This window comes from Drosophila sulfurigaster, chromosome 3 (assembly GCF_023558435.1).
Source record: "Drosophila sulfurigaster albostrigata strain 15112-1811.04 chromosome 3, ASM2355843v2, whole genome shotgun sequence".
NCBI classification, from domain to species: domain Eukaryota; kingdom Metazoa; phylum Arthropoda; class Insecta; order Diptera; family Drosophilidae; genus Drosophila; species Drosophila sulfurigaster.
This window is the reverse complement of record NC_084883.1, coordinates 1,520,447-1,534,899: the sequence shown is the minus strand read 5'-3', so window position 1 is coordinate 1,534,899 and position 14,453 is coordinate 1,520,447. Positions and strand designations below refer to the sequence as shown.

The window sequence follows — 14,453 nt, the reverse complement described above, 5'->3', positions numbered from 1 at the left end:
TTTTTTATAAATTATGTTGTTAGTTTGGTAGAGAATACCGTTATTAAGAGTACAATTTACAGGTTTGTTATTATTTAAATTAGATATTAGATTATTTATTTTTTATTTTATGTATTCTACTTTTTAAATAAATCATTCTCAAATGCTCGTATAAGTTGTAAGATGAAAATATCTAATAAATCTAATACCTTTAAATCTATTTATTTTGAAGCTTTGAAATGATTAAAATAAGAAATCTTTACTGAAAGCGAAACAAAATTTAAATGTTAATACTTTTTATGTGTTTAATATCTGTGACGTGCGTTCAATGAAAAAAAAATTACAAGCTACTAATGCAAAGTAAGGAGTATTTTAAGCAATAAACTCATACCGCAATGAATTGCAATTATGAGGTCAACTGTAAATACGATCTTACCAGATTTCGGAATCCAGCGACTTCCGGAGATATGACAAATGTGGAAACAATTTGCTGTCAAGTTAAATTAGTTTGGCAACAATGTGATTCACCATGTGCGGGTCGAGATGGGACGGATTGGGTCGAATCGGAACTGAGATAATATTTTTGTGGTGGTCATCTTTTATCAGAGAAATCCGAAAACAAAAGCAACTCGAGTGCAAATGTTTAATTTCCTTTTGTTCAACAATGTGGGGAATAATTCCGTTTGAAATGCAACTCAAAGTAAGCCAAGACAGCCCTCCAGTCATCAACACATGGAGGGAACAAACTTCAGCTGTCATCCGCATTTAAAATTCTATCGTTGAACTCCTCTGTCTCCCTCTCTCTCTCTCTCTGTCGTTCTCTCGCTCTTGGACAAAGTTCAAATGTCAAGTGGTACGCCTTTGCGTATGTTGTGGATGGGAAATATTTTTCATTTAGCATTGATGTTTCCCTTCTCTTCCCTTCCCTTCCCTTCCCTTCCTTAGTGTGAGGGAGTGTCTGTCGCATATTTGGTGCCATTCAATTGAAATATCAGCACGTGCCCCTTTTGCCAGCTTAGGATAGTACATCCTTACACTCGCTCTATGCCAGGACTATGACGGTGCCCAGCTTCGCTTACATAGCGCCATTTGTCTTAAGCTTTTGCATTTGCCACGAACTTCATTAAGAAATGCCACGCATATTTCGAATTATTATTATGTTTTGCCTCTTTATTCTACCGCAAAATTAAAATACTTGACGTCAGCAAGTTCACAAAACTTTCTCACGTTCTGTCAGCCACTGGAGATGTCCATTGTTTCCTAGTGAAAGTTATGAATCGATTTGCAATAGAAAGAACATTTTTATTAAAGGACGCCACGGTTTTCTGATCGCTTTTTTATTGATTTTGCATTAATACATTTTATTAAAGTGTATTTTAATCAATAATTGGAAAATTCTAAAAAAATTACATTTATATAATGTCTTCAAAAGTACGCTATGATTTTTTTTTATGTTCTAGGGTAGAAATAATTTTAAGATTACAGTCTTACCATCCCTAAGCAATTTAATAGTAGATAGTTGTTACAATTGTTCATTGTTACTATTCCTTCAATATTAAAGCTAAATTAAAACAAAATTATATTGCACCGATTATTTACGTACAAATAGAGATAAGTAATGGACTCTTAAATATGAGAAAAGTATCTAAAATATATAATTATATACTCTATTCAAATATAATAATAAAAATTTCAATTTATTTTAAATTTTCCTAGTTATTTCCGATTTTTCTGTGGCATTCTTCGACATGAGTGTTTAACCTTATTATATAATATATATTACTCATTATAAATATCGACTATAATATAGTAGGAAATTTGTGAATGGTTTATATATATAAAATAAAACTTGATAGCATTAACGTAATAGCTTTCATACAAATTAGGATTCAATTTAATTTAATTATAATTTGGGTATCATTAAATCAGTGATTTATTCTGGGATTTTGTGGTATCATTTTAAGAAACTGCTGAAACTGAATTTAATCAAATTAAAGATGTGTTTAAATCTTAAATTCATTTTACATTAATGACAGTCCAAGGGAAGCAAAAACAATTGTTGCAAATATGTTAACATAAATATTAACACAATAGAGCTCTTCGAGATATAAGCGACGCAACCTGGACACGAAGCCTGCGCAGTGGATGGGCGAAGGCGTGACATATGGACCAGTTGGGCCAATGAGAATGTCCGGATAATACGCAATTGAGTTATCCGCCAGTCACAGCAGCGGATGCCAAAACCTGAGGAGGCTGCGTCCGAGATTCAATTCGGTTCAGCTCGGCTCAGCACACTTGTTGCTTGGAATTGAAATGAATGCAACAGGAATCACAAGAGTTAGGGCGGTTGGAGATGGGTGGAGTTGGGGCTGGACATCGGGCAAGGGGCATTAGAGAAGCGTGAAAATTGATAATAAACGCACTGCGTGCTGCCATCACGTAGCACTCACAAAGGCAAAAGCCATGAAACGATTCCGCAAGCATTTATGGTTTCCGTGGAAAATCTATTATTTTTATTTTCTTTAACTTTATTTTATTTCAGCCGGCTTTTATGCAAGCTTTTTGATTTATGCCCACAGCTCTTTATAAGCAGATATTAGAATTAAGCTGTATATTTAAGCTGAGTACCAAGAAATAAATTATCTATATGAGCGTAAGATTTATGATTTAATCATATTCTAAGATGTCAATAATATATCGTTCTCTCACTTTACTGAGGCATTTAAGACATTCGATCTGTACAGTAATGTTTAGTTATGTACTAAATTGGATCGAAGTGTCTTAATAAAAATATCTATAGTACTTTTGTAATGTTTGTTTTATATTAAAGTTAAATTCAACTATATACAAAGTTTTATATTTAAAACATTGATAAATATCGATATCCGATTTTAAGATTAAAATTGAACTATTTTTACAAATAATATGATAATAGTAGCATACATGATACAAAATTTGAAAATACTTAAATATAATAAACATATAAAAAGCTGCAGTTGAGTGTGCTCGACTGAGACATACCCGTTACCCATTTTTAATAAAACAAAAACAGTGCGGTGTTAAATTTAAAATATACCGAAAATACTAAAAATGGTATATTGATACAGTATTACATTCAAAATATACCATAGAAAGCAAAAATTACCATGTCGTCAACCAATTCAACTAAGACCCCTAGTATCATAGGTAGGCGTTTTTGCCCATTCAAAAGTCTTTCTTCAATAACGACAATTTTTATCTGGTGGCAACCAAATTTTCAGGAATCATAAAGGTATTTTTCTATGTACTCTAGCTTCAAAATAAAGCTTGTTATTCGATTTTTGTTGAATTGCAGAGGCGGAAGTGGGCGCGGAAAATATTATAAATAAACTTGATCTACGTGCAAATATGAAAAGAGCTATACAGACGGACGGACAGATGGACAGACGGACATGGCTACATCGTCTCGGCTGTTGACGCTGATCAAGAATATATATATACTTTATACGATCGGAGATGCCTTGTTCTGCCTTTTACAAACATTTCCTTGAGTCACAAAGTTATAATACACTTAACATATACCCTAGTGTACCAGTAAATATAATATTAAAATAACCATAACTCTGTTACTTGAAGCAACCTAATTCAATAATTTATGGGCCTGTTTTTCTGCCTCAACTGTACATAACTTTACTATAAAATACTCCTATAAAGGGTTTTCTATAAATCGAAGTTATCTTAAATCGTAGAAAAATGCATGCCAAAACGGCAAATAAATCCATTTAGATCCTTTGTTTAACACTGAATTAAATAGTGTATTGCGAGTGTAGCTCAAAGATGCCCCATCTTTAGGCTTATATAATATTATACACGTGCCATTGCCAAAAAGCAATTCATCTTCTAGTCGCCTCACGAGAGAGTACTTAAGTGGTGTCCTAGCAGTGGCCATCCATTGACCATCCTTTGAGCTTTGCGCATGCTATTTTTTTTTGTTTTTGCAGAACCGCGTTTGCTTTTAAGTGCTTTCTGATGTTAAGTGTCCCTTGTGATTGCGTTACCAGAATTCCCTTTTGTTTTTATCTAATTAATTGCAAAGGGGGTTGCGCGTCTCCTACGATAGTTAAAGTAAAGTGCATTTTGTGACGTTTTTGGTAAATAATACAATTTATTATATTATCATTATTAAGTATAGATACGTACAGAATTTGTAACATGCAATCGAATGCATAAGTTCGCGGCACTTGGCGTAAAGTATTACTTAACAACTAAAGCCTAAACAAATTTGTTCTCATGCAAAATATATAAATTTGTCTAGATTAAACAATATTGCAAACATTTAACATTAAATTCAACCAAATATATATAGAAAATAGTATATAGATACATATATCTTCATATTGTACAATAGAACGGAGTATTTTCCTAGATTGCAACTGTGTACAAATTGCACAAGAGCAAAAAACACTATCAACTAAGCTATAACTACACAAAAGTCACCTAAGTGGGCACACACTCTCTCCACAGTTAGTCGTGGACGTGGTTGAGCACTACGCATCGTAGATTTTCAGATTGTCAAACTCATCAAGCGTATCCTCGGAGCTGGATGTCGTCAGATCGGACAGCTCGTCGAGGCACTTTTGGCGCTTACGCACATTCCAATGAAGACCCTCCGCCAGCGAATCAAACCAATCGGATATCTGATCCTGTGAACAAATGCTTGGTACCGGGTAAATGGACGTTGTAACGCGCAGGCTGTCGCCGTGATTCAACTCCTGATCGTTGCGGCCATCAAATGAGACACGCGACGTATTACGGCTATCAGGCGATATTGATATCTGTAAACAAAAACGGCATATTAGAAATAGTACAAATAATTTTGTATAATTTGTATCTTACTTTCAACTCCACACCAGCTGGCACTACGATAGGCCTGAAACTCAGCGAGTGAGGACAGATGGGTGTCACCAGAATTGCTGGGACCGAGGGATGTATCATAGACGCGCCTGCTGCCGCCGCATAAGCCGTGCTGCCCGTGGGCGTGGACACAATCAGGCCATCGCCCTGCACAGAAGTTATGTATTTGCCATCCAAGAAGATGTCAATGTTGCTCAAGTATGGCGATGGTCCTCGATTGATCACCACTTCGTTCAATACCAAAATGCTATTGTTGCTCGACGACAGATTGCAGTTGTTGTTGCTGTTGCTGTGGCTGTTGCCCATTGGTCCATAGCCGTACTGACTCTGCAGACTGGGCTTAAGCAGGTTGTTGCTCGCCTGCTGCAGCGACTCCCGACGACGTTCGCCCTTGCGATGAATGGAACAGCGCAGGCGACTGCGCAGCGTTAGAGCGGCATGACCCTCCAGCACATTGGTCACTTGCTCTTGAAAGTTATCACACTGAAAGGGCGTCAGAAAACCCAGCGATCCCAGATAGAAGGCCATCACTGGTGGCACCGATTGCTGGAACAGCTGCGAGGCATACAGCAATGTGCCATCGCCTCCCAGGCAGACAATAAAGTCAATGCGATCGGTGAGATCATCACGACCATCTCTGCAATACAGAATGAACATCATTAGAGTCATTGTCGTTAACTTTACTAAACATTGCACTTACTTGAAGGTAACGAGCTTTTCGCGCAGTGCCTGGAAACGGGAACGAACTCCAGTGTAATACTCATGAACCTGCCGGAACTTGGCGCTCTCCTGCTCCAGCTTGACATCGTCGCGCAACAACTTATCCTCCAGCACTGCGGACTCAACCCAGACGACCATGTTCTTCTCCTGTACCAGCCACTCGACCAGCTGCACAAATGGGAGCAGCACCTGTGAGTCCTTCTTCTTGATAACCAACACAGTTAGAGGTGGCTTGTACCATGTCAGACGCTGGCTGGCGGGATCCTGAATTTGCATAACCATTGCAGAGTTTTTCATAATCCGACCACATGGTCCAAACTGCTGGAAAGGCGATGGAGCGTTCAGGCTACGCGTGCGCCTGCAAGATACGAAAAGCAATATGCAAATATTTTTGAGTAAAGTTGGTAGAGAAAAAGAATATATAGATTTCCAGGTGAAACCTCAAAATGCGCGCTTCGGGCACCATGGGAACATGCTCTTCCACAGCCTCAGGGCTTTGGCTTCGACTATGGTTGTGATTGTGATTGTGGCCTTGGCCTTGAACTTGAGATGACTGTTCGGAAACTGGGCCAAAATGCAGCGTGCCAAGCGTTAATTTCTGATGCTGATGCTGCATATTTAGGATTTTCGGTTTAAAGTGTTGGCTCTTGGTCTTTAATTAGCCACACCTATGTGGACTTTAATATTAATCAAAATCACGCGAACTTTTTTATACAACTTAACACAACAGCAACGCAAATACGAATAACTTGTTGGAATTTTCGTTGCTCAACTCTCAATTTATTTTCAGTTGTGTTTGTTTGTGTTGTGGCTCGCTCGAAGGTTACAAAATCACTGACAATCCACCACCAGCCAATACATTTTTTGAGAATTAAGGAACATATCCACATTGATATGCATATATCGATATAAATATATATATTCATTACATCGCAAATAAACTTGTTGTGTCTCACAAAATAAAAACAGCAACAAACAGGAATTTTACAGCCGACGCCACAGGCGATGGCTAAGAGACTGAGAGAGGGAGATGAGAATGAGTCAAGAGGTTGGCAGCGCCAGCGCCAACTACGTTCCACATTGGTGAATAACTTGGCTAAGTGTGGGACTTGATTGATTAGTGAGTGGATGCTGCTAATTCAATACAGAATGACTAAGCATCAAGATGTTTGGTTTGTTTACGAGCTTTGTTGATACTTAAAGTGAAGAGTACTCGACTTCGATATACTCTACAACTAAGCAGTTTTTTTTTTATAAGTAAAAGATTACTTGGCTGTACTAACTCCAAACATCGCAAATAGTTTTAAGAAAACTGGTTTTCTATCCAATATAGCACTAAACTTTACAGTCAACACTTTTAGTATGTATTTAAATTGCAATTTATTTCAGCCTCGCACAGAACGAGTTCAAAACCCGTTAAAATAGGAATCGCTTCTTAGAATTTATACACTTTTTGCGTACCCCAGAATTATTTATTTCATAAAAAATCAAATTAATTGACATCGTTTATCAATTGATTGAATTTTTTGCACAGAAGCTCGGCACACAAGAAAGTACTGCGTAAATTGAATACAAATTTCAATTTCAAATGAAATAAGAATAAATCGTATGAATCGACTTTTTAGGTTTTTGCTCATATTTAATGTTGTTTTAAAAAAACTGCAAATTCAATTATTGTACAAGCTCCAATAAATGGGAAACTAATTGACCGAATAGACTTAGATACAATTAAATTTATGTCAAGATTTACGAAACAAATATTTTAAAATTGAAAAGAAAAGCAATTGCTATTTCAAATTAGTAATAAAAAAATCTTGCAGCCAATCAAGAAGATCTTCCCGATTTAGAATTTTATTCACAAATGATCGTTAAACAACACTAACACTCACACAGTTATTAAATAGTGTTCCGCAAAGGACAGTTAATAGAAATAGTTCTACGCGCTCCAATAAACAATCTCCGACTAATTGGGGAAGTAAGTAAAGTGCCGTTTCGATGCGGGCACAACCGACGTCATCGTGACGAGCAAAATGCCGCGCGTCATTGACTTCTAAAAACCTTTCTAGCAATTTCACTTCGAGTATTAATTAAGGGACGTAACGTATAGAATGAACATACACTCATATCGTGTGTCTGTCCGTATGTCCGACTGTCTCGTTGTTAAGCAGACCGAAAATGTAGACGGAGACTGGCACACACACACACACACACACACACACACATACACACACGCGACAAGTAGTATGCAAATTGAAGGCTATGTCTGCTGACCCGTTGCACCTTTGGAACCAGCCAGTCAACAGTCTCTCAAACAGTCGCTGCTAGCCCAACTGAACTGAACTGAACTGAGCTAAACTGAGCTGCCAAGTTACTGAGCTCAACGTACGACGACCAGTATGGTATTTGATTTTATTTATGAATGGCGCCACGCACAAACTGGCACCGATTGAATTAATTGATGTTGACTGATATTCAATGTCTTTAAAGTTCTTCAAAACAAATCGTTCGTTATAATAAATATAGTAGTCGCTTTGGCCGAAAACAAAAACCAGCCAAAAGATAAACGAAAAATCCCACACAATCTTTTCTCATTTTTTGGGTGCTTAATGCCAATCGACATTAATTAACATGCGCCGTCATCATAGCAAATGTACATACATCTGTCTTAGGTGTTAACAAACTCGTTTATACCCGCAAGAGGTCGAAAATGAGTGTTAAATAATAATCATTAACAAAAACTACAAGTATTCACATACATATTTAGCTAAGCTAAATACCAAAATGATCTCTGAAGAAGGGTCAAGGCCTCAGCAAATGGTTCGCTATTTTCACAAATACATATATATAAGAAACAACACATTTGGGGATCCAAATTTTAGACACTTGACAATTTCAGGAGTTCGTTCAACTTGGCAGATGAATAGACGAACGATCAGATTAGAATTATAATCTATAACTACAACATTACACATTAAACGATAAAAAAATAAATTACAATATCAAGCTTGTCATGCTGACCTCAGCGAAAATTCGAAACTATTTCGTGCAAATATTCAATATCTATCGAAAATGCGAGATTATTCGTAATCAGAGCAGGTAAAAACAAATGTTTTGAACGTCAAGTTCCTTTCAAAAAGTGTTTACCAGCCAAATGATAAGTAATCAGTGCATAATCTGCTTCAATGTCATTAGAGAACCTTCAAACGCCTCTGAAAACTGTTATCAACATGGAAAACTAAAGTGTTTTACACGTAATTTTAATTACTTTCTATTCAGAAAAGCACCTATTATATAGAAGCGTGATAAGAAAGACAACACGTGAACACAAGAATTACATATTCAACTTGTTTTTCATTTCTGGTAGAAGTCACTTTTGGCAAGCCAATATTAAAGAATTGTAAACCCAAAATAATTGAAGGAAAGAGTTTCGATATAAATAAACCACACTATTTGTTTATTTTCCCTTATCTAACATTGAAACCTTTTATCAAAGAAAACAGCACAATACTAATAAGGCAAACTGATAATTCGATTCGGCACACATTCATTATTGTGTATAATTTACCATGACAAAAAAGTACATGTTTAAATTAAACACAGAATTATTCAGGTTTAGTGAAAGAGGGAGAGGGAGAGAGAGAGAGTTAGAGAGCTAATGAATGTGCCAGGCAAATGCACTGAATAACAATAATTTGCTGAAAACAACTGAATAAATTTCAAATTCGAGTCTGAAGCAATCTCTTCTATAAAGCTTATTCGAGTTATAACGAGTACAGTAAAAACTCCATTACGACGAGTGAACTCGGTTCCAAAGATTCCAAATATATTTTAATTACAAAAGTTGTTGACTTTCTACTAATTATAATTGTAAGCATTCAATTTCAACACGAGTGTAAAGATTAAATAAATAAATTCAACTGCACAATTTTGTAGAATACTTTTCTAGTTTCACAACGAGTAAAGTCAAAACTCCAAATCGCTTAAAATTGTAATGTGAAATGAAGACCTCGCAGCTTTGGTGCAACATTAGTGAACCTTTGTTACTTACGGCCAAGTGCCAGAGCGTCTGCGTCGCGTTGTGCTTGTGAAGTAGCTATCGTACTCATCCTCAGCCTGCTGCTGTTGGATTTCATTCTGGCTATTGTTGGCAATGTTCTCCTTAACCTTGCAGGCAACAGAATTAACTCCGGCGGGTTGGCGATCGTCCATCTTGTAGTAGCCGCTGCTGTTGGCCAACCGTTGACGTTGCTGGGTGGCACTGTGGCGGATAAGCTGCTCGTTGTAGTGGGTAAGACGTTGCTGTTGCTGCTGCTGTTGGCTGCTGCCGTGGGCACCGCACCAGGCGAATCCGTAGTGCAGACGCTCCTCCAGTCTATGCTGATGGAGCGTGGCCAAATCAATGTCTGAGCGACAAGCCATGGCTGAGCAATCAACTCAATGTTCAATTCTTTTGTTTTGCGTTCTTGTCTCTTTTTCGATTGGCAATTTTAATGCAATTCTCTAACACATTGCAAAATACATTTACAGAATTCTAGAAATACATTTTGATAATTGGGTAATTGCCTAACATTTTCTTGGCATTGTCAGCACTTCCAGCTCAACGAAGCGGCCCTGAGTTGCCCTGAGAAGTCAGTTTCTGCAGCTGGGCAAAATACAAAATGTAAACAGAATTAACCTTGCTCCCTTTTTTTGTGACTCGAAAGGTGTTAAAAATTCGTTAACCACGCACATAATCAATTTTAAGCAGTCTGTCGGCCATTCAAATCGCTTAGGAAAGGCCCAAAACAGGCCACAAAAAATAACAGGGTAAAGTGCGAGTAAATTGGCGAGCTAAATATTTTGAAAATATTTAAAAATGTGTCTTGCTCATCCGCGACTGGTTTTTGATACCAGCAAAATGTTAATAACAGTCCGAAACTTTTGTTTACGCTTACTAATATCGCGACCTGCTCTTAGTTCCGGCTCTGACGTCACCTAATTGCTATTACCATTTCTATAGAAATTCCAAGACTGATTCCAATTCAAAAATGAGAAAGAAACCGAAGCTTAAGTTTGTCATTAATCTGCCGTTAATGTTTGGCACTTGAACGATTTACTTGATCAACAAAAATACGGCGATTAAGTCGCAGAGCAGTAAACAATGGCTGAATTCCAGATATTGATCTTAATTGCAGCCAGCTTAAACTAGCTGCGATCGGGATCGCTGACTAACAACTATAATGTGCTGCAGTAATGTTTATTAATTAACTTAAGTAAACAGCTATCTGAATTGAAGCTCGGGTTTCTTGAAAAATGAAATTAAAGGTTCGGACACCGAATCTCATTACACTTAAGTAGGGAAACCAGGAAGCAATTAGCCAACAGTCAAATACTCGTAATAACATTGTGTACTTGGGCCAGGCCATGCCAGCTTTGTAAACAAAGGAGGCGCTTTTTACTTTGTTGTAATGATTTACTGAACAAAGAAAATCTGTACAAAAATACTACAAGTAATCTATCAATTAAAAATGCGCAATATTAAAGCGAAAGACGACTAAGGTGATTATGAATTGCCTGCATCACACACCGGTGACTGACGACAAACGACAAACGCGAGACGGACTGACGACTGTCGATTGTCGACATACGCCTGACGATGGGTTACGAAAGGTCGGTAACGACTTTAGACTTGTTGGCTCGAGCGTTGCACGCGTTGAACACGCGAATTCGACAGCAATAAGTACTTTTTAATAGCTGTCACTATCTGCAATTAGACTCAATGTTAAAGTGCAAGACACAAACTGCCGTTGTGGACCCTTGAGAGAAACTGAAAGTGCAATCGGAGATTGGCAAGATTGCCAGCTGTAGTTGACTTTAAAAGGGAAAATGCCAAGACATGTTAGGCCAGAAATGTCGTCTAAAATGCAAAAGTCCTCTAATTAATTACATGTTATATAAGACGGCGTATTTAGCACACAAAACTCTAGGAGACCAAGCTTCAGCTGAAGCCAACGACCGACAGCGAATTAAAGCGGCACACAATAAGCACACACAAAACACAACAAACGAAAAAGAGATAGACCGAGACCAAGATCGAGTGCGAGTAAACCGCGAGCACAAGAGACGGGCAGAGCAAGAGAGGACGATATGAACAAAAAGAGCACGCGGATCACCAATGATCACTGATCAAACTAAAACACGACCGCGCTGTCCAGTGTACAAGCGATAACTGAACTGAACTGAAACGCCAAAAAGGTGATTAAATTGTAAATCTTTGTGTGATTTGAAAATAAAAGTTTACGGCCGTTTCCAGTCGTCGCGCACTGTGAGTGAATGAGCGCAGATCAGTTGAGCGGCTGGCCAGCCGATCAGGTTGTAAACAACAGCTGAGTGAAGTCGGACATGCTTCGTATAATCAATGTGGGAGAGCGAGCGTCTCGTGAGAGAGAGAGAGAGAGCGAGTTGACACAAGCGAACAGGTGCTGACTGCTATGTAAAATAATAAAAGCTGTAAGCTTGTTATGCAAACGTAACAGCAATCTCCAGTGTTGTTGTGATGTTTGTATTGTTATTGTGTCAGCTAGTCTTGCTTCTTTTTCGTACCCACATACTCTCTCTCAAGCTTACTCATTTCTAATGAGCTTTTCCCGTTCATTACCAGCACGCGCAGGTACAGACAAGATCGAATGGAATCGCGCTTTGCTTTCTGCTTTCTTCGCTCTTCACTTCTCTCTTTTGACAACGTGTAGTTACAAAAGGTGTCTTTTCATATTATATATTGGACGTCGTGGGGGGGTCGTCTTGTTTCTCTAATAGTTGTCGGTACTTACCACCACCAAGGCATTTCCAAGTCGTTTGCTGTGTATTTGGATAGCAGCCCAGGGCCTGGAGCAGAAGAAGCTGACCCATTATTAACGTGATTGTGTCGCGCGGTGTTCACGTTCAACAATTGATTTTCATGCTCATCGTAGAACCCAGATTTTGTGGGTGCAGCACCTGACGTTGTGCCCAAATTTGTAGCACCTGGCACAGATTGTGCAGCTGTCGGTGCACATGGGGCATTGTAATGCGAGGGGGAGGACATGGCTAAAGAGCAACAATAATAACAAGCATATGGCCACTGTCCAAGACACACTCCACTATCAATTTTAGCACAGCACTTTGTTGTTATGTAGTATCTTTAAGTATTTGCGGATATTTGACTTGAGTTCACCATATTCAATCCTATTAGGTTGTTCTGTTGCCTGCTGCTGTTGTTGTTTGAATCGTACACATTTTTCTTTGTTGTTTCCACTTGACTAATACTTTTTGATTTAGTGCAAAGCAATAATACATTTAGAAGTATATTTACTATTAAAGATATTATTCTTTTGAATGAATTTTTGTCTTTTTGTTTCTTACTAACTGAGCTTTCTTAAAGCTGTTTTAGTTTTCCGAGTGTGGCCACAAACATCCTTTCTAAAATATACCCCTACAAAGGTGTAAAAATATACCAAAATTCAACCTTTCTAATTATAACATGGCCACACTTCAAAGCGAATTAGTATATTTTAAATAATGTATTATTTAAAAAGTATTGAAGAGGTAAATACAACCTTTGTTTAGTTCTGTCATGATAGAAGCAATTTTAACAATGACTACCTTTGCAATTTACACATAATTACGTAGAAATCCATATACGATGAAAATCCCCGTTTTCATTATTAGCACCAAAAATAATGCAAATAATTAGTAAATCGTAATTAAATATTTCAATCAAACCGATAACATATTCGATTTAAGCACATTGTCACTTAATGTCTGGCTGCTATAACACGCAAACTGTTATTATTTTTAAGTGTACAAAAATGATTTAAATTTCAAGGCCGTTTTTTTTCGTTTTTTTTTAACAAGTTCAAATGTTTATTACATGGAATGTAAACTTACCGAAATTGATTGCGTTTGTCTAACAGACTACCAATAAGTGTCTTCCGTAATGGTGATGGCGAGCTTCCCGGTGTTATCAACGACTCATCATTAACAATTTTCTTCGCTCGTTCAATATCTTCAACGTTCATGGTTATTATGCTTAAATTGTCTTTAATTGACAGATTAATGTAATTAAAAAAGCTTTCTATATTCACGCACAAACACAACCGTACGCTGGCAGCGTTCAGAGTAAACTGTTGCACACGCCTATGTTTCGAGATTTTATGCATTTCATATGACTAGATAAGCACGCACACCTGTCTTAACATATACGCACATATATATACACGCACACACGCATTTTGTTGATATTGATTCGCACACCTTGAAGTTGTTAACAAAAATGGCAAAAGCAATACACAAATGAACAAAAAAAAAAAAAACGAAAAATACATGAACAATGGCACCAAATCTGAAGCGTGTAACAAGCCGTCGTCGTCGTGCATCTCATGTACAGCCTGAGGGCAACATTTTCTAAACTGACGGCGGCACCTCGTTACTTTCAATTTCGTTTCTATGCAAAATAATCTCCTCACACCATTTGGATAAGTCGAAGTGCGTGGCATCGGTCCAATGAGTAAAATATCAGCAACAGCAATACACAAATGCGAGGTGAACAACATACTACCAACTAGTGGCAATGCACCAATCAGATCAAATCAGCATAGAATTTATTTGTGCACTAGCAGTGGTGCAGCAGAATCGCAAGTATTTCGATAGACATAAATATTAATCGATCGTTGACTTTACATTATTTTCGGTACACTTGAATTACTTGAATGATTCAAGTTGAATCGATTCAGTGCCAAATATGCTATAAAATGTACCACTAATTTCCCACTAGTTTTGAATGGACACATGTTCTTTCGGTACAAATTTCCCGTTTTTTAAAATGTATCAACTTGTATGATTTT

At 37.5% G+C, this 14,453-nt stretch overlaps 1 protein-coding gene across 5 annotated transcripts; it reads right to left on the bottom strand.

The window, feature by feature from the left end:
• Positions 1-4,103: 4,103 nt before the first annotated feature.
• Positions 4,104-13,643, bottom strand: LOC133846461 (NAD kinase). Of its 5 annotated transcripts, XM_062281454.1 has the most exons (5): positions 11,519-11,776; positions 9,641-10,123; positions 5,573-5,950; positions 4,855-5,509; positions 4,104-4,793 (listed from the first exon to the last, which is right to left on the bottom strand). In XM_062281454.1, exons 2-5 carry the CDS (start codon positions 10,009-10,011, stop codon positions 4,506-4,508), a joined length of 1,692 nt encoding a protein of 563 aa, XP_062137438.1. In that variant the 5' UTR covers positions 10,012-10,123; positions 11,519-11,776; the 3' UTR covers positions 4,104-4,505. The 5 variants fall into 5 exon arrangements, with proteins under 5 accessions (XP_062137438.1, XP_062137439.1, XP_062137440.1 ...); XM_062281455.1 differs by lacking the exons at positions 9,641-10,123; positions 11,519-11,776 and adding an exon at positions 13,498-13,643; XM_062281456.1 differs by lacking the exons at positions 9,641-10,123; positions 11,519-11,776 and adding an exon at positions 12,402-13,000.
• Positions 13,644-14,453: the final 810 nt, after the last annotated feature.

Coding starts and splice junctions, on each gene's coding strand:
- LOC133846461 (XM_062281454.1), bottom strand. CDS start 10,011: ATGGCTTGTCGCTCAGACATTGATTTGGCCACGCTCCATCAGCATAGA. Junction 5,510..5,572: donor GAAAAGCTCGTTACCTTCAA/GTAAGTGCAATG, acceptor TCTGTATTGCAG/AGATGGTCGTGATGATCTCA. Junction 4,794..4,854: donor CAGCTGGTGTGGAGTTGAAA/GTAAGATACAAA, acceptor TTTTGTTTACAG/ATATCAATATCGCCTGATAG.